The sequence below is a fragment of the Papilio machaon genome, chromosome 6, assembly GCF_912999745.1.
Source record: "Papilio machaon chromosome 6, ilPapMach1.1, whole genome shotgun sequence".
In the NCBI taxonomy this organism is placed as follows: domain Eukaryota; kingdom Metazoa; phylum Arthropoda; class Insecta; order Lepidoptera; family Papilionidae; genus Papilio; species Papilio machaon.
The window spans coordinates 5661158-5688444 of NC_059991.1; the positions used below are offsets into that span (position 1 = coordinate 5661158).

The following is a 27287-nucleotide window of genomic DNA, read 5'->3' on the forward strand; positions in this document are numbered from 1 at the left end:
TAATAAATTTGCTGTCTAATGACCTTTGTAATAAATTATCCATTATAGTGCAGCTAATTGATGTAGTATAGTTGTTTTAGCTAAAGATGTTTATTAAAATCATATTTTAAATACATTCAATTTATTCCAAATATCTTAAAATATTAGTGTATGAAAAGATTAAATATCTCTTCTTAAATGTGAATTATGAATTCAAGATTTCAAAATTAATCTTAAGATTTCTGTCTTGATCGTAACGTCTGACGCACGAAGATAAAATTGTGAATATATTTTGTAAATACAGGATAACAATTGGAAAAATCCTTGGGTGGGATTTTAATATATAAATGTGTTTCACTGAAAACATACAAATTGGAAAAAACTAAACGTAAATTCCACATAATTCAGAATTTATAATATTTGACAAGTATTCCTTGAAACTTGCAACAACATTTGATACATTTAAAAGTTCATCATTGTCGTACATTTCGTTTAACAAACGCATTGTACTTATTATAGGCCTAAGTTACGAATAAAGTTTACGTTTGTGCTCGGAGAGATTTAGTTCATATTAACATCTCTACAGTAAATAACATAGTGAGTCTAACCTTAAGAGACGCCATATCGGACACGGACCGATGTGTTTGAATAGTCTCCAGCTGATCCAAACACCAGTCCAACTCCTCAACGGTCTCCAATGCTAGCTTCATGTAGGCTTCGTCTGGAACAAACAAAAATATACAATTTAAAGAAGAGTTTCAAAAATTCATTGTTTCATCAGCAAGTAAACTAGCTGTTCCATGACTCTAAGTACCAACATAATGTTGAGTACGTCTTGCAATGTTCCTGTATCATATCATCTTAGTAATATTATAAATGCGATGTTTTGATGGGTGGATGTTTGTTAGAAGAATTCATAGGCGTTGCGGTTAAAAGCTGGTATTATTATATGGCTATCATAGACGGGTACATTTTTGTTCAAATAATTCCACAATGGCCATTTAACATTTTTTCTCCTATTTGTAAACTCATTTTACTAGCTAGAAGTTGCGTAGCTAGATAAGCTTTTAATTAAGTTCTGATAAAAATATTATCATCATCATCATCATATTTATAGTTAAGCTTATAAGCTTTTCAAGTTATCGCTCAAATTTTTGTTTAAAGAAAAGAAAACTTATTGGATTCTAAAAATATCCGCTTTAGCTCCAGTTCAAACATGAAAGAGATACTCGGGCAAAGTAACTGAAGCGTATGCATACATTAATTTACTTATGCTCGAAGACGAGTAAGTAAAATGTTTAAATAAATAAAAATACACACAATATAAAGAATTTACTAGTTTTACTTGTGACTAATGACTAAAAGAAGTCATTTTATTTAAAACTAGCTTTTACCCGCGACTCCGTCCGCGCGGAATAAAAAATAGAAAACGGGGTAAAAATTATCTTATGTCCGTTTCCTGGTTCTAAGCTACCTCCCCACCAATTTTCAGTCAAATCGATGCAGCCGTTCTTGAGTTATAAATAGTGTAACTAACACGACTTTCTTTTATATATATAGAAGATTCAGAATACATTTCTTTACAACCCCAGAACTCTAGTCGTAACCCATAGTAACAGAAACTATATGTCACCAAACATAAAAATAAATTTATTTTCAGGAAAATATGATAATGATTGCACTGATATTTAAAGAATAATTGAGCTTAAATCAGATATAATGATACAAATTGTTGAACAATTTGCAATATCCTGGTACTAAAAGAAAAAAATCGTTAAAAATTTCAATAAATCGTACAGAAATGTATCGTAATTACGCTTAAGCACGTTCTGTTTTATTGACTGCATTTATTTGTGTTACAATTAACATTCTTATTACTACTAAAGTCTTTAACAAGAGCGCCAAAAGAAAGGTGATCGGCATTCAGTAATTGATACTACTAAAGAAACAAGACGATATAATTGACAGTATTAATTACACAAAGCGGACATTTTAATGATCTTTGGTCACAATATTTATGACAGAAGTCGATTTAATTTCCCGACTTGTGGCAATGAACTAATTGATAAGTTCTACCTTTTAAACAATATATTGGTGACGAAAATAGAAAGGAATTCGAAAGTAGAATAAATGGATAGAATCAATACATACAAGAATAGATCATCATCAGCTCACTATATGTCCCCACTGAGAGACTCGGAGCTTACCCAATGTCAGGGGTGACTAGACCATAGTCAACCATGCTGGCTCAGTGCGGGTTGGTTGAATTCACACATATCTTGGAATTTCTTAGTAGATATGGACAAGATGTAACCCGATGTTTTCCTTCACCGTAAGAACGTCTGGTAAATGTACATATGTAAATCGAAAAAGAAAAAACGCATTGGTGCATGGCCTGATTCGAACCCAGGACCTGCAGATTATAATTCAAGTGTTTAACTTTTGAGCCACTGACACTCTCGAAGCAATTATGCTTACAATACAACAACAATATTAAGAAAGCTAACCTGACCAGAAAATATTAGAAAACCATCTGTATATTCGTATCGCCGAAGATCTCTTTCATGGAGATGGTCCTGGGAATGGTACTAGGTTCACTCACTGTTAAGTATAGTGCTTATAGCATCGATCGATTAAAGCGAATTTTTATTTTCATATTTAATTGGCATGAGACATAATAATTGTTGTAACGTTTTACGTTTCCAGCAAATTGTTTTAAGAATAAGGCAAATATCGGTTTTCGCTTCATTACGATGTAATACGAAAGAAAATATTGATATCGCCTGCGGGCGTCGCTAAAGCTTCTTATTTCATGAATAAAAAAATATTGAAAGCAAAATTGTTGCTATTTTCATCTAATATTAACTCTTAAGCTGTATCAATTATGTTCAGTCGTGTAAGGCGATTCAACGCCCACAAATATGCCTGAAGCAAGATGATTAGTATCTAATTTGCGAAATATATTCATCTTAAAACATTTTATTTTTATGGAGCTATTGATAAAATTCTAAGGATTATTTTTGACCTGACACAGTATTTGTAATTGTGTTCTTAATACATCTTAATCTTATCTTACTATATAATATAATATTTGCGAATGTATAGATGGGTAAATGGAGGAATGGATGTTTGTTAGAAGTGGTCTACAAAGCGGCTCAACGGATTTCGCTAAAATATTTAGAACATAGTCTGGATGAGCGCATAGGCTACTAATTAGTTTTTTATATAATATAACTAAATAAATATGATTTAGTTACAAGTAAAACAATGAAGAGCAATGTTTTACTGGATTACGATTCAAATACGAACTATTTAGTGCGTATGCTATGTCAGCATGAAATGAGTGTGTCTAATGTATGAACATTACACACAGATATGATCATATTAGATTTAATTTATGGATTTATTAAATGGTGGTTCACAACCTGAAATTACTATTAAAGAAATATAATATGATATTCGTGATTTCCACAACAGTACAATCCCTTTCGTAATTTATACAAAAAGTATGAGTAATAAGATAATTTACAGTTAACGCGTTAAGTAATGATATGGTTATAGGTATATTTTTTCGTTGAGACACGAAGAGAAGAAAGTTGATTTGTTTCCCTCTTTACACAGGTCATATGTACAAGTTCTAGTAAAAATTAAATCACATCCCAGAATAATCGATATTCTCATTCGAAGATGTACGCACGAGGTCCTGATAACACGACCTTCGCTGATTACATACAGCAGTCGTTGGCAGCCACGAAAACAATGCGTGATCATGTTGCATTTATTACTAACTTTTCCTTTAAAAATAAAATAAAGACAGTTAATGATGGGTCGGGTAGTTAATGAAACAAATAAGTAACAGTACTTTGAAATGAATTTAATAATGAATTTTTGACCAGATATTAGGTATCAAATTGATTCGATATGGTTTGTACAAAAAACTCTGAAAGCGTAACACAACTGTAACACTATTGTTATATTAAAAAAAAAAAAAACAAAAAAAAATTGACTAGTTTCCTATCACACTTCGGGGATGAAGACGATTCGAATGAAACGAATCCGTTCAGACGTTTAGGTTCTTCACAACGGAAATTACATACATACAAACCCACATACATAAAAACTTACATACTTGCGGAAAACATAACTCTTCTGTGTCTGTTAAAACACAATAACAAGAATCAAGTCTCTGTAACTGTAAGGAAAAGAGGAAACAGGCTAGAATCGTCGTTTTTCTTCATCTAAACAGATGACCCAGTTTATCAGAGCAATGAACTCTTTATTCCGCGGGAGCGTTTCAGAAATATTAATGCATTCTCACAAAACATGACTTATCGTTTCGTGATGAATGAGATCTCTTCTAGTGTTGAGACAGCTCCGAACAGAATGTTAAAAGATTTCCATTGGCACTGTTTGCATGCCATATAAATAGTATTTTACTATGAAAAATATTGACGAAACGGAACATGTTCAAGACAAAACAATAATTTCAATAAATACATCAATCACTTTTCAGATGTTCCGATGAAACATTTGAATGAAGAGTACAAAAACTACGTTGTATTGTAAAATTTACGCTGTATTGAAGAGAACAAACAATTTTTTCCTCACAGAGTACCTATAAAGCCAAGCTATAGCGCTTGGATTCATTCAAATCATGCATAAGTTTACACTGGATTTAAAGCATTGAAGTTATGGTCATTGTATATAGTAACTCATAATCACAGATGGGCACAGTTAATCAAAAAGTTAACTTCGTTAATCGTCGATTCGTTAATTAAAAAGTTAACTTCTTTAATCGTTAAAGCGTTAAATTCTCGAAAATTTAACGCAATTTAATAGTTAACCCTACGAAAATTATACTGCTTTTGGGGCTAAGTGAAATAGGTAAAACACGTGAAAAGAAGATCTTTTGATGACTTTTGATAATATGCACCAATTGCACACAGTTTTGTAAATTGAATTTACAATTTCACAATTATTATGGCGACACCTATTTCAGTATATTAATTTCACTATACATTCTCTAACACATAATTCGATCTTTTCACACTTGATTATTTTGATTGCAATTGAACCTTGAGTCAGTTAGTGGTATTTGTAACTGAAGTATAATTAGAAGTAAATAGACAAATCGTTAAAGTATGAATGCAGTAAAGTGTTTTCGAACATTCTTTTGATTTTGTCCTATTGTTCACGTCTTTCCCGAAAGCTTTGATGCATTATGCATTACACTTGCAGGCGACCTTCACATATATCCATTATCAACTCGTTCGTTCACCATTCGACTCGCTGACAGTCGCCGAACATAGCTTCTAATGTAACGATTAACGGACTAAATTAACGGAAGTTGAGTTTAGCGGAAGTTAACAAAAGCGTTAATAGTTTTTGAAGTGAATTTAAAAGTTAATCCGTTAAGCAAAATGTTAACTTCGTTAGTTAACAATTAACGGATTAACGAGTTAATTACTAATAATAATCGATGGAATAAAAATATACGTTGTTAAGAGATGCTAAAAAGGAATGTAACATCAAGAGGCCAGTCAAATATTCAGCTAATCTTATTTTCAGGAATAATGTTTAAAGCTACACCAATTGTAGGTAAATGCTGATATATTATGTTTACAGTAGCGTCATCAAGATGAATGATAATCGAGAGAGATAGTAACGTCATGACGTGACGCAATCTGATAATGACCATATTATGATTATTTCCTAAGAAATGTGTACGCAAAAGTTTTTTACCTAAAATTAGGAATAAATATGTGAATACTTTTTCTGTGTGTATTGAGTAAATTTTTTTAAATAATTTATATGAAGATAATGATACTTATATATAAACATACATACGTATCTGTTGTTACAACTCATTTTTACATTAGTGTTTTTCTTTTAATTTTATTCAGCTTTTACGAGGATGAAATGACTAGAGATACGATGAGATATTGCACGCTTGAAATGTGTTGTGTAATATAAATATTATGTTTTCATAATACACAATATAACAGGGTTCGTTAACTTTGTTGTGGCATTTATTAAGCAAATCATGTACCGCAGACAACGTAGTTTATCGCTACACATACGTAGTTATTAAAGAAAACAAAGGTGACTAGCTGCATCTAGCTTTCTAATCGTTGGTTGCTGATACCAAAATCCAAGTATAAAAAATATTGTTATTTCTGTTTTGTTGAAGATAATGTCAGCAATGACGATATGTTTTATATAGGATTTTTGGTATCAAAAACCAACGATAAACGCGATAAACTGAAGTTGATTTGCTAAGCCAATTGCATTATTTTGTAATAGAGATTAAAAATGTTAATCGTCCAATTTATTAATCTAGTAATTTAGGTCAACATTAAAACAATGCTTGTAACATAATACTTACTTTTGAAATATGACCAGAATAACTTATATTTGAGCAAGCCAAAATCTTAAACACAAAATAGTAACTTATACAAATGCAGTCACATTTTTATTTATTTTTTTATTATCGACACGACACTGACCGCACTACCACCAAAAACATGTCTTAAGATACAACTATACAATAAGAGCCATTAAGCTATTAGTCGTTGTCACCTGTAAACAGATGCCGTTAATTGCCACGCGCCAATTCAGTTGTCACGACTTGTGAATATTTTCCAATATGTTCGTCTAATCAGTTAGTCGATTGGTACGGATTTAGACACATGTCGGCTAATTTAAATTACCAATAAATTTGCAAAATTTACAAGTTTTAAAACAAAACCAAATAGATAACGATTTCTTATAATATCAATGTATTATATCAACAACTCGACATGAAAAATTGTTTAATTTAAGTACATTCTTTATGGTTCAAATCGAGTTTGTGTCTTATTTGCACATGTAGCAATGTAGCGCAGAGTTTTTAAACTTTTTCGTGACACGTCACTAGTCAAATGATTCGCTACCCCTTAACTACGGGGTGAGAAAAACTATTCAGCTCAGTTACTTCTGTTTAGTGGAAAGCGAGTCACTAAAACTCTTTGATCTCTATTACAAAGGTTCCGCGACCCACGGAATGAAAAACGTTGAAGTAACGGTTGTTTTACATAATGCTTTTGCCTTTTTTCACGGTACTAAATTTGAAAATTTAACAGAATAACGATTAAATTAAAACAGATAACACAAAAACAACAATAAATCGCATAATGCAAATACGATGTTTTCAAAGTAAAATTAACTTAGTTATTTTACGATTGATAACAACGCCATCTAGTTATATATTGATGTACTTTAGTTAAAACATTTTTTTTTACTTGCTATAAATGTGTAATATTATGATGATGTTTTTATACCACTAAACTTAACTAATTTTTCCTCAGTGTTTACCAATATGTGTTATCTAATATGGTGAAAACAGATAATAATGAGTTGAAGAACGAAAGTTGATATGACTATTATGAATATGACTAATAAGTTATCGTGTAAATATTATACCATTTACATTCTCTAAAGTTTAGAAAAGATGATAAAATAAATACAATAAAACGTTAGCGTAACGTTAAAATTCGTCTACATTATTGCATGTGTAAATCCAAAGTATAAAAGTTGTTAAATGTTTTTACTTTTTTGTGCCAACTTTTCTAAAAGTAGCGTAGAGTAACAGTGGAAAATGTATGTTAAACAGTTTTGCTAAGTCTTTGATTTACGTTAAAGGCGAAGGGAAAAGCTTTCAAATAAGCCATTTTATAGGACCGGTCTTAGACGAGATTGTTTAAAAGTAACAAAGCGCTTAATTGAAAAACTAAACTGTTTACTTTCAAGTTTTATAGGCTAGCGATAAAGTCTATGCAGTCTTTCGTTGCTGCGAAGTTTTCTTTATTTTTTCCATTAATAACCTTTTAAAGTAGATCTTTTTCTCAGATATTTACATAACCAGTTCTTTTATAAAATTGAAATAAGGAAAAAAAAACTTACCTTCTTTATTGCAATTGAAGTACACAATATTTTACAACAATATTGTTTTAAATACTTTATACATAGGTGGTTTCATTACACGCCTCTGTCTGTTTACAATCGATTTGTAATTGATAAGAGTGGGTGAATAAACCCAACATTGTATAATATTGCACGCAATTTAAAAAGTCGATGAATTCAGATTACTTCATCAAAACATTCTTATCGGGATCAATAAATCAATGATGGTGTGTTGACTGCGCGACACCGATTTGAAGGTTCTCAGAACTTTGATTAGGTTTTCCTGTTCATTTCAAATCATTTCTTAGAGTATTAATTTATTCATTTTCTTCGACTTGGAAAAGATAACATACTTTTTTGTTGGCTATAATTTTTTAATATAACATGTATTATTTACTAATTATAATTTATATACTTGTAAGTTGTAAGTACAATAATTATCGTCGTTTGATTTATAATGACAGTATTCATAATTCAAGACGTGTGGCGCCATCTATTTTTAAGAAAAGTAGTCACAATTATAATGGGATAAATTACTTAGGCTCTGTTTGCTCGAAGGCTTTTGTAAGTTTATATAATTACGTGTTAACAGACGTCCTAACGTTATGTAATATGGTAACTTGGTGTTAAGGGTTCCACATTTAATCCTTGGTAAAGGCTTTTTAGTGAAACTATAACAGAAGCGAACGATAAACTATTTTACAGCCATTTATACGACAGGAATGAAACATAATAGAAATTATTAGAATATCCACAAAAACATAACGATGTGATAGTGCGTTGTTTATTTCTTTTATCGCTATCTAAATCGACTTTGAATCAAAGATTATTTTCATTTCAAGAAACCTAAGCAATGAAAATAAAAATCTTATCATATTTTTTTAATCAATCATTCGAAGAAGATATTTCGTTTCCTTATCTTGAGGTGTTAAATAATTTGTTTGATTGTTTCTATTAAATATGATTTATTGGAGTTATCAATAGTCCAGATTCGCAATCACTAATACATAGTATATGGATACAAAGCATACGGTAATAGAAATCTTTTTTTAAAATAATTAATGAAATAGTGACTGATCTAAATGCAAGATTTGGTTTAAAGATGTTTCAGTTTCAAAAGTGGTAAACCGATCGACCGAAGTCGATCGTAGCAAGGCAAAAAATACGTACGTTAAACATAACATAGCGGCAGATGCTCAGGCGCAATGCTCACACTAATATAAATAGATATTAACTAAGAATAATTGTCAGTCTTATAAATTCCTTTTAAATTAAATATAATAATTTAGTACTGAACTATGCTGTTTCGTTTAACATTCCAAGACAATTGTAATTAGTACAGCGCCGAGGGTTTCGTCTGTAAAACGCAGATCTCTGATCTAATCAAACAATAACAGTCATAGTAACTTAACTTTGCTTAATATCTGGCAAGTGTCAGTCAGCATGTTAGGCAAGTTATTCACAATCAGTTGTTTCTTAAAAATATTGAACTAGAATAGGTTCTTTCACGTAATTCAAGTGATGTATTTTTGTACTCTAAAATAACTATTTTATATTCGCTTGGTCATGGCGAGCTTGCATTCTTTTGCTCTATAACTTGCGTTATTTATAAACGGACAGGTAAAATTTCTTGACTGGAGATAAACATGACTTGGCAAATGTAATGATTGTTTTCATAAATAAATTTTTCCCTAGCGACCAAAACAAGCGATTCAACTATTTTGAAATAAACTTTATTTGAAAATTAACATTTTTATCGTGGCCACATCTTTTAAAATAATGCTGTTAAGGTAATAAATTCATAAAAAAGGGTAAGGAGTTTTATGTAGTGGGTATCAAGATCTACATGTGAAATTAGTGAATGAATGCGGAAACAAGCTAACGACACGTTCTTAATAAAATTTAGGAAAAAAAAAAACATTTTCATCGTAAAAAGTTCTTTTATAACTTCCGTAAGAGCAACATACAATATCAATTTAGCCTCATCACTTAGCGAGTGTAAACAAAGCTATTCTCGTTCCAATGACCACTCTATACAATTTAATGGAACGATGTTATTTTTGTCAATGAAAAAACCTATTTACTTAATAGAACATGTAGTTCATAAACATCTCTATTAAATACTACATGTAATAAAATTTGATACTTACCTAGATGTTGTGTTTAAAAAAAAAACAACAAAGATCCCTTACATTTATTTGATTTTTAACAGTTAAAATGTAGTGCCGTTTTATAAAAAGTTACTAGCACTCGTTATCACAAAGTGAATTGAAACATAACACGCAAATAATATAAAAAGCCTCTAAAGAAAACTAACGGAGTCCCTAAGTGTCGTTTTAGTGGTTAGTATGTTAAATCTATGAAAAGGGTTTGTTTACATATTATAATTTTTATGTCTTAATATTAATGTTACCAATATTATAAATGCGAATGTTTAAATGGATGGATGGATAGATGGATGTTTGTTAGAAGGTATCTTCGGAACAGCTCAACGGATCTTGATGAAATTTGGCACAGATGTAGAACATAGTCTGGAAAAACACATATACTACTACTTATTACGTTTTTTTTATTCCACGCGGACGGAGTCATAGGAGACAGCTAGTGTGGTATAATTAAAAAAAATCTTACCTCCTGGATTAAAGTTTTTGGGCTGCGGAGTAACAGCCGTAGCCACCCCCGAGGACCTCCGCGATCTGAAGCGATACAAAAATCACATTTTAATGAGGAAATTTAATGCTATAGCGCGTTATTTTACAGTACATAATACACGCTAAAACTTTCAAACTAAATATTCTAATAGATATTGACTTAAAATATTATCGACCTAATCCAAGGTTAAGCAATCGCTAACCCATATTTTTTTTTAAATCAAATTAAACGTAGAAGGATAACAAGATCATACTTAAAATATTATTAAGCATTGTTGAATTGTAAAATAAAAAGATGAAATTCAAGATATATAAACAAGCTTAAAAGATTAAAGGTAAACATTTCGGGTTAGAGCGGGGAAGCTTCCGTCCAATAAAATTATTTACTTTGTAAAAACTGAAAGCTCTCTCTTTGAGGATATTTTTCGTTAATTCAAAGGCCCGTTTCACAGTTTCTAAGTGGACATTGAGTAGGGGCGTATACTTGATTTAAGACTGTACTTGTTGTCATGCCGACGAGGAAAATTATTTATAAGATTACACCATCTTTAAAAAAATAATAGCTTGATTAAAAAACCAACGTGTATTTATACATAGATCAGGAGGCGATTGCACGATTTCATACCTTATAGAGAATATTTCAATTTGTCTTGAATATGTTTTAAAATTCTGTTCCTGACGTCATGAATGACATTTACTACTTTCATGCTTTGCTCAGATTGAGATTGTCCGCATTGTAATAGTAATTGACTGATATTTGCTATGACCTTTAAAGCTTGATTCATTCATCGTAATGCCGACCGTAACCAAGTAGTTTTCGTACATTATTATTTTTATTTATTTTTGATTTATGTATTGTAGTAGAAACATGAGGAATGGCAAACGATTTTGTTATGTTTATGTTACCCTTTTCAACTATCCGTGTCTTTATTCCTATTTATAATATACTTTCTAACCGTGGCATATTCCAGCTAGTACCTACCTAAACTAGATTGAAAGATGGTTTGTACAATGAAAACCGTATAACAATTAACTGGCGATTTTTGGAAACAAAATAAAAGTTAAATTGCAATGACATATAACGGGCGATGCGAACAATGCTTATTCTCTAACGAATCATGTCGGCGCGTGACGTAGCCGAGCTGTGACGTCGACGCCGCGTTGATGCGGAAATTGTGTTGTACCTACGCAATATACCAGCCAGTTATTAGCAGAGTTTCGTTACTCTCTGTTAGATTTTAGAAGCTTTTAAAAAGATATAAATTTGAATTGATTAAGCTATGATTGGATTTTAGCGATTTTGCTACGTTTTTAAAATATTTTTTTTTGAATCCGTATTAATTTTTTAACTCTATGGTTATTCTCTTTATTTTTTTATGAATTTCATTTTTCGAGATCTTATACTAGTCTATATGCTAATAAGAAACGTCTCAATATTTTTATTGTTAACAGTAAAATTTATTAATTGATTATCTTTGCTAATTTAATCTCTACTAATTCTTCCTTATTAGTCGAGCATAAATATAAACACTAATATTATCTACGAAATAATATTATTTTACCACACAAAAAATAAAATTGAGATTTTTTAATTCACTTTTTATAAACATTTATTTGCATCATCATAGTTCTTCGTCAAGATGCCGACATCTAACATTCTTCTGCTGTCTAAGGGTTATTTGGAAGTTATATTTTATTGCATTTAAAAATATTTTGTGACGTATATGTACTTTCACTACTCTAATAAGTCTAATACTTCAGCTCATTTTTTTGTGACTGACTAGCCACTGTTTGCCTTGAAGAGGAAATTTACAGTTCCACCGGGCTTGAGGTGGCCGAACCGCAGATTAAATTTTCAATAGGCTCCTAATTATGTATATAATTCTTAACTATTTCGTTCCATCTTTAGTGGCTTGTTTATATTCTCTTCTCTTATAGAGTATCGTCTTATCCCATCTTCTTTTGATTACTTTGGATAGTAGGTAACAACATCAGGTAAACTTAATGTTTTTACATCTATCATATAAATTATAGTAGTAATTAATAAAACAACATGTACTTACTTTCCGACGGGTACATTTGTGAGCGCCATGAAGTTGTTGCGAACGCTACGCAGGCTCGCCAGCACCTGCGCGAACGGCGTCACTATCAAGTCTTCGCCGTGGCTGTCAACAAAAGTTTATAAAATTAATCATCGTTGTAATCATTTATAAACCATTCTGTATCTAATATTAATTAAAAAAAAATATTCTTTCGGTATTGTTGATGTTCATATGAGTGTCAGCACCTAATATTAGGCGAATCTGTGTTCCTTTGTTCTTGTATGCTATAAAAAGATATCATGCTGCATCATGTATTAGTATTACTTATCATGAATAAGCAGGACTTAAAAACGTACTATTAATTATGGACTGAACAAAGGCGAAGCTCTGTGTTTTGCTCAATGTATCGTGATGGCTGCTCTAATGCAACCAAAGAACAAGCTACTAGATCCTTTTAAATGTTTTTAAAATTTTCAACATAACATTTGAATACATAACAGAAAATTTTCTATATTAAAATGACCAAAGTATTACTATTGCTAAAGTTTTCATAAAGCGTATTTTTTTTTAATTTTTACATGAAGTTCAGTTGTTGAATAATAAAAGCTACCCCAGGCGATTTACAAACTATCCAAAACTAGTTTAATAATCTTGGTAAAACTAGAGATCATTTACTTACAAGATGTTTAAATTAGCTACTTAAAAAAATTGTAAGCAAGATTATGATAAAATTAAGCATAATTTTAGTACTAATAATTTTCTTTCTTCAACAATATTTTCTTACTTGAGCAATTATAAATATGTTTATTATAACAACAGTAGAAAGCAGCAAACTACGTAAGTCCCGCTATTAGCAAAAGGGAAATTGAGACGCTATATAGGTATTAAAGATTTAATTTAGGGACGTCGAAACTTTTGTCGTTGATCGTTGTATTATGTAAACTGTCACTAGCATGAACAGGCTTGAAATTAATATTTTTGGTACTAGCATATAAAGATTATAATTTATCGTAATATGAGCAAAGCTTAAATGCTTAAGCACTATCTAGACCTAATATTATTACAGTTCTTTAGAGATGCGCAGGTTTTCTTAGGATATTTTTCTTCATCGTGGAGCCCGTCATAAATCAGGATGCAATATTGCAATTATCAATTTCCTCGGCGCCGGAGCTCGGCACCGAGCAACTAATACTGTTTGTTCGCGCACTGAAATATTTAATACGACAGTTAAACAGTTGCTTCAAATATTTGACTCACATTTTCAGTTACACTGCGCTATACTTCATTTGGACACTATATTTCATTTACTTTCAATCTTCTTTTCATGGATCTTTGGAATGGTTATAATAATGAAATACGACATTTACTCTATTTTAAAGCTATTTATCAATATAACGATTCACCATAAATTTTTACTGTCGCGTTAATCCTAGACGCCTTAGTAAATGTTTTGATAGATCAAACATAAACGTTGCAGCCAACATACAAAGTAGTAATTTTAAAAACACGTAACAAAAGCAGTAGAGTCGGAACAAGGACAGTTAACATTCGTGATATTCGTATAACGTAGTATAAGTAATTTTGGTGCCCGATTACGAATGAATAAAATGAAAATTGACTGGAAATGTTACATTTTCAGGTCAAAACATGTAAAAAAAAAAAAAAAAGGTCAAAACATGTAGTATGTAGACCATTTCTTATAAATTGGTCGGGATAAATTTGCGTTTACATAAATATGAAGAACTTACTCTATAAAGTATTTATTCCGCAAGAAAATTTGAACAAAAGGCATTAGACGTTGATAAATACAGAAACTTTATGTTCTGGTAATACCTTTACAAAAGATTGTTCTACCAGTTGTTTAATAGAACTTATTTCATAAAATAAATAAGGTTTAATACCGAGACCGTTTTATTTTTATTGTGAAAATAAAGCAGTTTACCGAGGGCGTTCGGGAGCGGGGATTTAACGTCTCGTATTGTCTTGGCAACATCAAATAAACTTCTAAAGGGGTTAGAGATAATTGACACTTGTGAGTTTTCATTGTTTGTTTAGCTTCTGGAAAATAATCTGAAAGGCTACGTCATCAAAATAATTATTTTTAATAAGTTATTGTTATTGCAAAAAGGACATAATATTATGAAATATTCTAAAAAATACTGTAGTTGGCTTATATATTGTTTTGTAATCATTCACATTAGCCAAATTTGTGGAGAAATTAGATTGGTAATGTTGGCGTACTTTGTGAACTTCTTATTTTCTATTATGTCCATCAAATAAATTAATAGAGTATACAAAGTAGTTAATGGCAGCATGTTATAAAATAACATTACATTTACATACAAGTTAGTAGGTACAGTGTAAGCAAGATGTTTGTGTCTAGACGAGTATTGGCAAACGTTGGCTATGCCCTTGGAGCCACTAGATGCGATGAGTATATGCATACATACATACATACATACATACATACATAGTATACATATGACACATATCTGTGGTCAACCGATGCGCATTGTATTCCGCGTATTAATTTTGTAATTGATATATTCTTGCAAGACATAGAAGATTAAATATTTATACACATAATTAATAAAATAATTTACAAAAATAGAATGGAAGTAGAATATTTTATAAAACCGTGTTTCAAGGGAGAAGACAAGCACGTAATCTCATATTCATACAATGTCTGTCTGTCTCGTAACTTACGAATGTAACTTCAAAAGTGACAAATAATATACCGTTACATTCAAACATTTCCTTTACTATGACAAGTGACAAGTGTATATATGAGGATGACGACAGCATAACAAATTATGGAAACGTATATATAGATATTAAATAATTATCGTTCTAGTGTATCTAAGATCATGTGAGTGTTAAAATACGGATGGTCACATTGGCTAACGAGCCTGGATACTTGCCCACTGCTCACGAGTACCAAATGAAAAATAGATGTCACAATCATAACCGAGGAATCTGTACTGAAAACAATACGCGATCACGTGATGTCTATTGAAATTTTGAATAAGAGGAAATAATAAAAAAGAACTAAAAGAAACACAACCTCATCTACATTGAATAAAGTACTGAATACATACAAAGTTTATCAAATCTCTTCGCCGAAATAAAAAGGAAAATTGTACAAAAGAAGAGCATAAGAAACGAGCTTGTTCATTTACGAATGATAAAAGTATATGTTGCAGGAACCGACAAAAGAAAATAGATCGATGGCCCACATACAGCAAACATACATTTTCCCGGCGTCTCATGCGAGCGGACTGGGAATAGTAAGTGGGTAATAATCAGTTACTCACTTAATATAAGTGATAAACTGATATTGTTTGCCAAACTGTCCCTAGAGATATTGAGAGGGTCGTTTGGGAAATATTGCCTTTGTAAATTGTTCGAGATCTACAAGAACATAATCAACAGTAAGACAATAACTAATAATACGTTTATTCCGTGATTTGGTATAACATGTAAAATTTAAATTGACCTGTAATTTTTTTTTATTTGTTTTCGTTAACGCACGTCTATTGTATTATTATGATGTAGAAGTATATTAAAGTAGCAACATATTAAATGTTGGTGGTTTTTGAAATAGTCGTTAGAAGGTGAAGAACAAAATCTAAACGTATAAGAGATCACAAGCGTGCCGTACAAGAGAAACGCAATAAAAAACCTCAAAGGAAGTAACTCGAGATAAAAACAGCAATACTGTTATCTTGAGCAGATCGTTAAATCTAAAAATAGTGTTAGTAAGGCAAAGATTATAAAACTCAATAAAGGCAATTGAAACTGGTATGTTCGCGAATAATTTTACTTGTGACTTGAGAATTAACAAAGCGGAAATAATGTAAGAAGTTTGAAGTACTATTAGACTTCACCAGGTCAGAGTACGACGGTCACACAAAAATACATTTCTACACATATACGTTTAAAAAGGCAGTTGAAGCATATAAAAGCATCACCGTCCTGACAGTCGGGACTAGTTACAATAAAACCCACTTCATCAGTTTAGTGTACACTTATTAATGTGTTCTCAGATTAAATATATTCGGTTTCATTTAGCCTCGTTTAAAATCGATTATAACATAATCATAATGAATTTGAACTTTATTGATTCGCTGGACACAAGATAATAAAACTGCCTAATTGACCTTAATTTGTTGATCAGTGTACGTCATTGTAAATTAAGACTTAGTTATGACAGTGAGGTTTGGAAATAAATTATTGCGATTTATAAAGACGTTTTTTTTTTAATTTAAGCTTATTAGTTTTAATTGAATGCATTATTACTTGACGTGATACACAGGCAATTAGTATTTCATAAAATGGGTTATGGCATAAAAGAAAATTAAAAAGTGCCTTAAGAAGATGATCATTTTAAAATGTAACTTAGTACCTGACTCACACTCCTTAAACAGTAACCTAAGTAATTCCAATTTGATTTGTTTTTCACTAACAAAGATACATTGAATAATTAATATTAAAGTCAATTTATAGAGTTCAGTGTTGTATTAACTGTTATTGGCAATAGGATATTAATTCTAATTCAAGGGGCATTATTGCGACAAGAGGGAGCCAAATCACGTACAGAAACTAAAACTGAATAAAGACTAATTCCGATACTACGCTGATTATTGAGTTGGGCACGAATCGTTTTATTAATGTGCTTCGTTATTGCGAACCAGTGGATTGATTTAATTCTAAGATTTCAATATAAATTTTTGAAGAGAAAAATAATTGATATTTCTATAAGATTTACAGACTAAATAAGAATTTTGTAAGGTTCTTTACGTAATTAAGGTGACCCATCATTAATTTGATTAATTTATTTAAACTTATAAACACTGTATAATTAACAAAGTTCTTTAAAATATGTGTTTAGATAAATATTAATATTAAATAATGTTTACAATTTTTTTATAAAATGCGAAGAATCTTTTTCCCCAATCTTATAAATAGTATAACCTTACTAGTATTATGACTGCGAAGGTTTGGATAGATGGATAAATGGATGTTTGTTTAAAGGTATCTCCGGAACAGTTCAACGGATCTTGCTGAAATTTGGTACAGATGTAGGTCATAGTCTAGAAGAACACATAGGCTTTTTTTTTAAAATTCCGGGGAACGGATTCGCGGGCGACAGCTAGTCCATAATGAGAGTCTCATTAATATTTCAAAACCTAATAAAAATATAGAGCTGTGGATTTTTACGTGCTAAAAATTAAATTATTAATAAATATAGATTAATTAAAGCGACTACAATTAATTTGAAAACAGTTCATGTATATTAAATACTAGCTCACCTCATTTCCATGTAAAGTTTTATTTGATTCAATTGTTATAAAAAATCCTGAATATATTTCAATTTACATTTATTTGTTGTATCATTTACAGTGATCAAATTTGACAGACATCAAATTTTTACTTTTAATAAGAAAATGTTTCATAAACAATTTAACTTTGATCATACCTTATTTAAATTCCAAGTAAACACCACGTATTCACTTATATTAGCAGTGAGAGCGTAGCCATCAAAATATAAATAAAAACTGCTGTGATATTTTTTTTGTTCGTAAACTTCGTTTCGAAAATAACAAAAGAAGTTTAACTTTTGCAAAAGGCTTAGATATAATGCTTAAAATCGCCACAATTTATAAGCTTCATACAAAACTAACTGCCACCCGCGAATCCGTCCGAGCGAAATTAAAAAAAAAAAAAACTTAATAAGTAGCCTATGTGTTCTTCCAGACTATGTTCTTCATCTGTAACAAATTTTATCAAGATCCGTTGAGCCGTTCCTGAGATACCTTCTAAAAGACATCCATACATCTAACTTTCGCATTTAAAATATTAGTAAGATATCATTTGTGCATTTTTTTTTCTTTAGCAAGTCAAATGTTGTCACACTTTGCGTCAGTTTTTATTTGGAAATCTTTATATTTCATTCTGGTAAAATAAGTACAATTTAATCTTAAAAACGGCACTGTAAAAGTTTCATGTCTTTCATACACGTGAGTTATTTAACATTTTGACTATCATTACAATATTTACAATATAATATATATAAATATATAATTTTAAATAAGTATGTTATTGTTAGTTTTTAGAGATCTAACTCCTTTATATATTTGCTAAATTACTTTAAATAGATGTTAAGAAAAAAAACTTTCCTTGTTGATATTTTTTGTATTAAATTTGGACGAGGGTTATTATTCAGAGGTGACACGCAGCGATCTATCAAATACTTTATCCTGACAATATTCTCTGACTCAGCGAAAATACGGTAAAGTACGATCCTAAATAGAAATTCACGTTAGTAGGTTGGCCTACATTACATAACGGCCTAGTTTTTGTCCTTTGTTGTTTATATTGAATTTTGAATTCATACTAGCTGTCGCCTACGATTCATACCACGCGGGATTAAAAAGAAAATGATGACTACTCAGACTATGTTCTACATCTATGCCTTTCAGTGAGATCCGTTAAACCTTTGTGCAGATACTTTCTAACAAACGTCCAAACTTTCGCATGTAGAATATTAGTAAGATTAATTTAACTGGTCCCTTTAGTTCCAGTATTGAAAAGACTCAGATTTGTTCTAAATTTAAAAATAGATTTAATTAAATTCAGAGTTCCTATAAATTAAAGACACAGAATGAGCGTTTTGCTTGATTATTCTGTGAACATTTTACTGTTATTTTTTCAATGTCATTTCAAGTCATTACATATTTATTATTTACGCGCATTAAGTACTATTATTTTATTAAGTAAAATCATGAAAATAAGCATTTTGGATGGTTGTGAAAAACACAGAGAAATGTCAGATGTTGTAAATATGAGTAGAACACCTCTGTACTATCGATTTCAAATTGCCTTATTTGCGGCCGCATCGGTTCAGTTATCAGATACCTCAACATTCGTCATGTGGGTATTCTTGGGTTTAGCTCTATAATATCAATCTATTTTATTATTTACGAAGTATTTTATTTATGAAGTAAAAAGAAAAAAGGTTTTTTACAAAATTGTAATGTTGTTAACATAGTTGATCAATAAAATCACGAAAATTATTTTCATCTTCAAATGGTGAATGTTTCGATTGTACCAATTCGATTTTTATTTATTCGAGTGGTGTCTTGAAATTTAATTCATAAATATTGGTTAGAATTAGCTAGATAATAGAACAAGTAAAAGTTATTTAAACAATTTAATATCGGCATACTGGAGCTGCGGGAAATTTGCATCCGGCCCTTGCAATAATCAACAACGCGCACGGTCTGATAAAAGTTAGAAGGCCGCGCATATTTCCCCCGCGAGCGTCGCTGTTGTTAGTTCATATTGTGTTATCTATATCAACATATCGAGTTCGAGTACCTGTCGTAATGTACTCCTCGTGTTTTGCTACTTGCCGATTTATTGACTACTTAACAACTTGCTACATCACATTATTAATACCACGTACTCTTCAACGTACGTAATTTTCAACTTTCATAAAATAGTAAGAAATTTGACTGCTCAGTTGATTACTAACCAAGGTGGAAACATGAAGTACTGAAAGACGTGGATGACTGCCATGTCTCAGATGAAGATGTTGAGGACAGAGCGAAGTGGAAGAGACTAATAAGGAAAGTTGACCCCAGCACTATATGGAATACCTGCTAGACCGAGTGAGAGAGACGAAAGTGTCATAAGCGGTCTTATAATCAGAAGTTTTTTAAGCTCAGGTACCATGTCTGGCTTCTAAAACAGAAACAATTTTATTTCGACCATGGAATAATAAAGAATAAAAATATGTATCAACACACAAAGTTCATTTTGTGCTTATTGCAAATATGATTTCAACGTTAAGTACAAAAATATTCATACTTATTCGTACAACTTCGACTTTTGATGAAACTATAAAAAAGTTCATTCAAAATAACAAGTTATAATCGAATGTCACCTGGATATCAACAAGATATATAAATGCAAGGTACTATGAGTATTGTATCGTAAGAAAATGAGTCATCAGAAAAAAATGTAGCTACGTAAGTAGATACAGTCGATTGCGCAAGTTGGTCGTCAGATCACTACGTCAGATTTGTGAAATTGTTAAATGTTATATAGTAATAGCGCAAAAGATAAGTTACAATTTACATCAAGAGAAGTAATGGGCTGGTCAGAGGAACTAATATCCGATAAGAATAAAAACATTGCTTTAGTTGGTGTATTGATTTGGTGGTTGTGTGTTTAGTTGTTGACAAAAAGATGGGACTTCTTTCATTTCGTCGTCGATTACGAATCGAAGAAGTTTCGTTGGACTAGATGCCACAGAGCATAAGATGTAATTTCGTTAACACATTCTATAATATTTATTTTATGTCATTTGAAGTATATCTTTTTAACGACATTAGCAGCTATAGTGCTTTAAAATGTTTTCACAGAGCCCAAACCGTTTGGACAATTAAAAATGTTTCAAGCAAAAACATCTTCTGAAATCTTATTGATTAGTCCCATAGGTTGGAGCTATGACTTTAATAATTAATTACCTATATATAAAACATCGTAACCATACAATTAAGCCTTTTCGTTTTCCTTAAAATATTTCGCTAACAATATGAATTTATTCGATAATATACATAAAACCTTACAGCAGTTTTTGAAAAACTATTTAGAATAAAATGTTGTTTCTCTATAAAATGTACGTAAAAGTTATTTTACATCAAAACATATGTGAATAATTACAATAACACTATACATTTAAGAAAGTAATAGTGTTAGGTGAAAAAAATAAAAATTAATGTTCACAACAAGTTTGATGGGTCTACAAATTATCACGTCTGTTCTTTCTCATTGTGAAATTATTTATAGAAAGCTAGGGCCGGTGCTGGCCGGTGCAGCGGCACGATGGCACGTGTTTTCAATTAACTTCCCACGCGCTATCTCACAACAACCAGCTTCCAGCTTAATTATACATAACGTTTATTGAAGAAATATAATTTATACTTTAAACTCCCACTCTAAGTACCAGTAATACTTTAAGTTCCACCCACCTGTTAATGAAATAGGTATCTTTTACGGAAGGATTTTATTTTAATTTAATATTGCATCGCTAGAATATTTTCTTATTTGTTTAATGAACGTGCTTTTGATTTATTTGATAGGTTTCCCGTCTATTTTTTTTTTGTTAAAAACATAAAAGATTAGAACTTCTCGGTACTGCAACTGCTATTTTATTATATCTAAATACTAGTATGATCGAGGTGGAATCCATTCCTATGTTTTATCAGAATTTGTTTAAGAATAATCAATTAATTTTTGGGTCATAGCAATTGCTTTCCCTTAACCATTCACGAACTTTATGAAACGTATCATAAGGTGATCTAGGAACGTCTTAAAATCGGTAATATGGTAACTTTTCCTAAGCTGCAAAGGGGAAGAAATTAAATATATTATGTCCTGTCCAGTATTACAGAATGGTCTTCCTACGCCAAAAAAAAAATTCACAGACCACACGAAATAGCAACGTTATGTCAAATAACAACGCACTGTAATTTTACGACAATATTATTTAAGGTGTTTTACGCAATAGTTTATTGCGTAATTCTTAACGAAATACCTGATGAAACTGTTCGCGTGTTTCTATTCTCATCTGGCACAAGGCGCGTGGTAAATGTTCTAATGAAAAAAACACACACACACGGTATTAAAATCGAAATTAAAGATAACTGTCTTGAACTGACTTTGAAGTGAAAGTCTATGAAAGAAACACATGAAAGACTAAAAACAATTTTAAATGTTAATACACCAATAACTAAAATTCTAATATATGACTGCAGTAATTTGTCGTTTTAGCATTGCAATTGTTAAAGCGATTAAATTATATTGAGAATAAAACATTTTTATGTATATATGTATAGCATTTATTTTTATTAATATGGGCAATAAAAGTTCAGTTTCGTCTGCTCTGAGGTACAATTATTTCACAGCAAAAAATCACCGCGGTCTTTCAACCATGACATTCTCGACGACATCGCACAAAAGAAATGTTTTCAGCTTCGTAAAACAATTGATTTCTCTGATATATGTAATGGGTAATCTTTTAATATGTGGAATAAAACATATTATTAACATTTAAGGCATTGTCTTTGTTATTTTTGCTGTACTTTGCTTACTCCTAGTCATTTGTTCTTGCTTCTACTCCAATCCTATCTGAGCAGTTTCTTTATTAAATAATGGCTTTAACAATAACGTTTAATTTACGTTGCCGGTCACGCAGAAGATTGTCAATAGTTACAGTCTAATCGAATTAGGACAAGTCATCCTGGTGTACTGGTTGTTAAAACGATGTCTAGTACAAAGGTAAATTTAAAATTTGTTTCTACATTAAGGATGGACCATTTAATAGTAGGGGAGCCCAAGCGGAGATTTCGGGATTTCCTAAAGCACGGCAGATTAATATACAGGGGGATACCTTGTACCCGGTTAAGTACCTCCACAAAACATGGGGCCCATGTATAAGGCCGAACCGTTTTTCTAATTTTTTTTTGTCAGATCAGGCGAATCCCTCTACATAATCGTCAGATTATGAGACAGTACGTTTAGAACATAAAGATAAACCATATATATCTTAATCTGACGCGCTTGAGTATTTCAAAATGGCGAATTTTTTTGCACATTATAAAAATGACCGCGAGTTTGCGTCCCATCGAAATCGTCAGATTAGTGAATGAGAGCTTTTTTTGGTGCACTTAACACTCCCTTAGAAAATCTGACGCGCTCGAAAATTTTTTTTTTTTTTACATTTTTAAAAATCTATAGCCGCTTCCCCCACTGATGTAAAGGTATATATCATATAACATTTTTTTCTTCTTATCATCTAAGCTTTGCATCCCAATAGGTCTCTACGATGCTCGAGTAAATCCCCATTTAGCCTCGTGGGCTCCCTTACTATAATATTATAATTATAATTAACTGCAAACTTTGTTGGATTATTAACTTGTAATGGAATATCTGACAACTCATTGTGACGTATCAAAAGAAATGATAGTTTCTTGAAATGCGGAATAGAACACAGGCTAGACATTTTGTTGATTTCACTACCCGTTTAGAAAAACAATATAATGTTAAACGTAAGTATTGTAATGGTAGGTAATGAAGGCCGCGGTAAATATTTTCTTTTTCTTTATTGTTAGCTTGTTCCAGAGGCTTTTACGAGTAAATTGTAATAAAAATGGCAACAGGAAAGTGGTGTCCCAGGCTCGGAGTTTTTATTTATAGCTGAGCTCTCCCGGCGACTGTTATCTCTGTAATAATATTCGTCAAACACGCGCTCGCTATGTTTAAAATTCCAACCAATATTCAATTAAAATTACATATCAAAAATAAAGTTAAAACAAAAGAAGCAAACAAAGGGTTACAGAAGCTGTTCTGCGGTGCGATATTTCATTCAAATCGATTTTACTAAGGCATTGAACTTGACTTGAAAGTAACTGAGAAATAAATTCGACGTTCATATTAAGTGTCAGTGCTTAGTCTCGTTGTCTCTGTAAATGTAAATACAACCTTTTAATTTTAAAATAGCATACAAAGTCTGATGTATTGAAATCAATCTAGCTTTGAGCTACACGCAGACAGAGCTCTATGCTGTTCTTAAACGAAAGACGTGCTATTACACATCCTATTACAAACAGGTGAGAGGGATTGAGTCTCCTGTGTTTTCCGTATTCCGTACAGCTTACTGAAAAGGAAGCAACATGCTCGACTAGACAATATTACGTTTTGAACTATAATAAGTTTTATGATGTGCATTCTGTTTTGTAAATTTACATCAGTTTCAAACTCTCCAAATGATTCAAAAGCAAATAGGAGATTCGAAGTAATAGTAGTTATCCTATGCTGTAATGCGTTGTGTAGAATTCACACGTCAAACACTATTAGCAAAGTTTTTATTCGTTAAGTCCTATGTTTAATTATACAAAGTTTCAATTAAAATTAATTCGTTGACGATCTACAAAAAAGAATTTGTAATGTGCGAATGAAAATTGTGAAGGAAATCGCGTTGTAAGAACAAGAAAGCATTTCAGAATAATGTTAAAAGTCAAACATAATTTCTGCATATCTGTGATTTTTAGTTGTATTGAATATCTTTCTTTATTTATGTCTGAGATTATAGTTATAATTATTTGTGTAGACAGTCAAGGAATCACTTAAGATCAGGTGAACAAGTGAGAGCAATAACCATTAGCAAAGCTCGTCAACACCCACGCAGACTGTTCGCCTTCCCACGATTTTCTTGTTTTATAAGAGGCATTTATAAAGGCACGATGGGATCAAAGGTTCATAATATTCCAGGATTGTTTATTCTTGTATGTATTTTAATTATGGTATTATTTAAAATGTTAAATAATTCAAGTGAATCTTTTCACTTATTAAAATGAAGTATTCAAAGGACGGCAATTTATTAAAACTTAAATTATTTCATAGTTATTTTGTAAAATGTTTTAGATTTTTTTATCCTTTAATAAGCGCAACTTTACGCGGACACGTTTCCTGAACAACGGACAACTGAATTCTTATCTTATCTTTGCAAGTACACAGTTTTATGTTATGTTGTGCAATAAACATTAAATACACGCTGTAATTGGTAAATACAATTTATATTCTTTTAATACATACATATTAGTTATTATCGTTATAATTTTTTTATTTGTATTAATTAATGGCGATGAAATTAAATTTACTAAAAAAAAATTGGCAACAAAACAATTATTTTCAACATTAATAATAACTGCAGTTAGGTTGTTTAATTTTCTTCAGTTTCCCAGACTAGGCAATTTAAATATTTCAAAATAAACATTGTGTAAGCGACAGGTTTCTTCAGGAAAATATTAAAAAAGACTAAAGGCTAGAGAAAATAGGTATTACTCAAAATTTTCTTTTAATCATATTGCATTACAAAGAAACCCGCTGAAATATACACAGGTATTTACAACAGAAACGAAGGAAATAAAACCCAAAGTATGGATAGTAGTTAGATAATTAGCGACCGATCCAAAGCACACAATCTTCTAGTAAAAAAAAAGAATTTATCCAATGTAAGCTAATGTAACGGTTGCAGATTGAAAGAAATCCTTTCCACTAAGCTACACGTTTTCTCCATTATATTGTAGTGGCTTAATGCCTCTGAAAGCTAAGGGTGGTAAATAGTAATACTGAGACGTAATTCCGACACAGCTTGGGTAGAGCAGCGAATAATTGATTCGGTATCGGTTCTAGAGTTTAATTCATAGATTAATGTTAGTCGTACTGCAACTTAGATTTGATCAGCAGAGCAGATCTTGTTAGCCTGGGATACTTTAAGATTTTTGTTTTTATTATGTAAACATTTCTAATTATTTAATTGACCTAACTATTACAAGTTGTTTAGACTTACTTTCAATGTCGGAAGTAAAAAAAAAAACTCATTTACAAGTAGGTACTTATGTATACAATAGCTAGCAAAGCAACTCACGCGTCGCGTCTGGTTCGCTCGTCCCAAAATTTGTCCCAGAATGTGGATCTGTTTTTAATTCTGAGCACGCTGGTGCTGAGGGTTCGAGGCAGCGTGCCGCCGCTACTGCTGGCCGACACGCCGGTCGACATGCTGTGTTCTGAGGCAGAGCTCTTCGCGATGAACGTTGCGCCCCCGCCGGCGCACAGCCGGTCTGACTGCGAACCCGAGCGCTGCATTGTCATCTCACCTAGCAGCTAGCAACGCACTACATTACTTGACCCGATGTCACGAGCAATGGCATCATCTCCTAGATCCCAGCACTATTATCAGATAACGCTCCCTTCACCATCTCCCCATCTGATGTTCCCGTTTAATTCAATACCACCTAACACGGTTACGCGAGCGAACTCTATTTGGGTGTGAATTATTTTTTATTTAATCAATGACCGAACTGCGAGATAATAATGTAATACAAGCTTATGCATTTATCACATGCGCGTTATCGGCGCTGGAGCAACTAGTGTTCTGAACGCGGCGATACTAAACACAAGCTTACAATCGATAGTACGTAGCTTACAACTGAGGAAATAAATATTTAGACCGCGATTTCCCGTCGACACTAAGATTCTATTGGAACTTGGGTTAGAGCTAGAACGACCTCGGTGGTTCGATCTTCACACGTAATGTACGCTTGTAATATTATTATTGACACAATCCCGCACTGCGTATGGTGAGGGAAGACGGCGTGCGTGATCTAGCGTTAGAAAAATCCGGGGTTTATTTGTGCCCGCTCGAAGATCGAAGGGCGTTCGTACGTGCGGTAGCGTGCCGCCGGCGCGGCTGGCGGACTCTCAATGAGGAGGACCGGCGGTGAGGAACGGTGCGGGGGAGGAATCGGGTACGGAGAGGGGGGACGTCGCACTCGCCCGGCGCGCGGCTCAGCCCGAGGATAAATTTGGCGCTAATGGAAACTGGCGGTGGGCGCCGGTAATCAATGTTCGACGTGGAAATCGAGGATCGAGCATTATCCTACGCGACTCGGTTCCAGGTGAAAGTGGCGACAAACATTAGCTAGCTACCTAGCATGTATTGTTTTGGCTTTAATAACTAGATTTCCTGCATCGATCCATGATGTTTACCGTGAGATTGCAGCACGGAACTCGCTCTACGTGACATAAAGTGAGAATTTTTTGA

At 31.9% G+C, this 27287-nt stretch overlaps 1 protein-coding gene across 4 annotated transcripts in view; it reads right to left on the minus strand.

Moving 5' to 3' along the window:
- LOC106714941 (cAMP-specific 3',5'-cyclic phosphodiesterase) overlaps positions 1–27287 on the minus strand; it is a 90406-nt gene that overhangs the window by 27546 nt on the left and 35573 nt on the right. For all 4 annotated transcript variants that reach the window (XM_045678219.1, XM_014508069.2, XM_014508068.2 and 1 more), the window contains 3 exons: positions 12635–12736; positions 10552–10616; positions 588–700 (listed from right to left, as the gene is read on the minus strand). In XM_045678219.1, coding sequence (XP_045534175.1) covers positions 588–700; positions 10552–10616; positions 12635–12736 — 280 coding nt within the window. The remainder of the gene's footprint in view (positions 1–587; positions 701–10551; positions 10617–12634; positions 12737–27287) is intronic.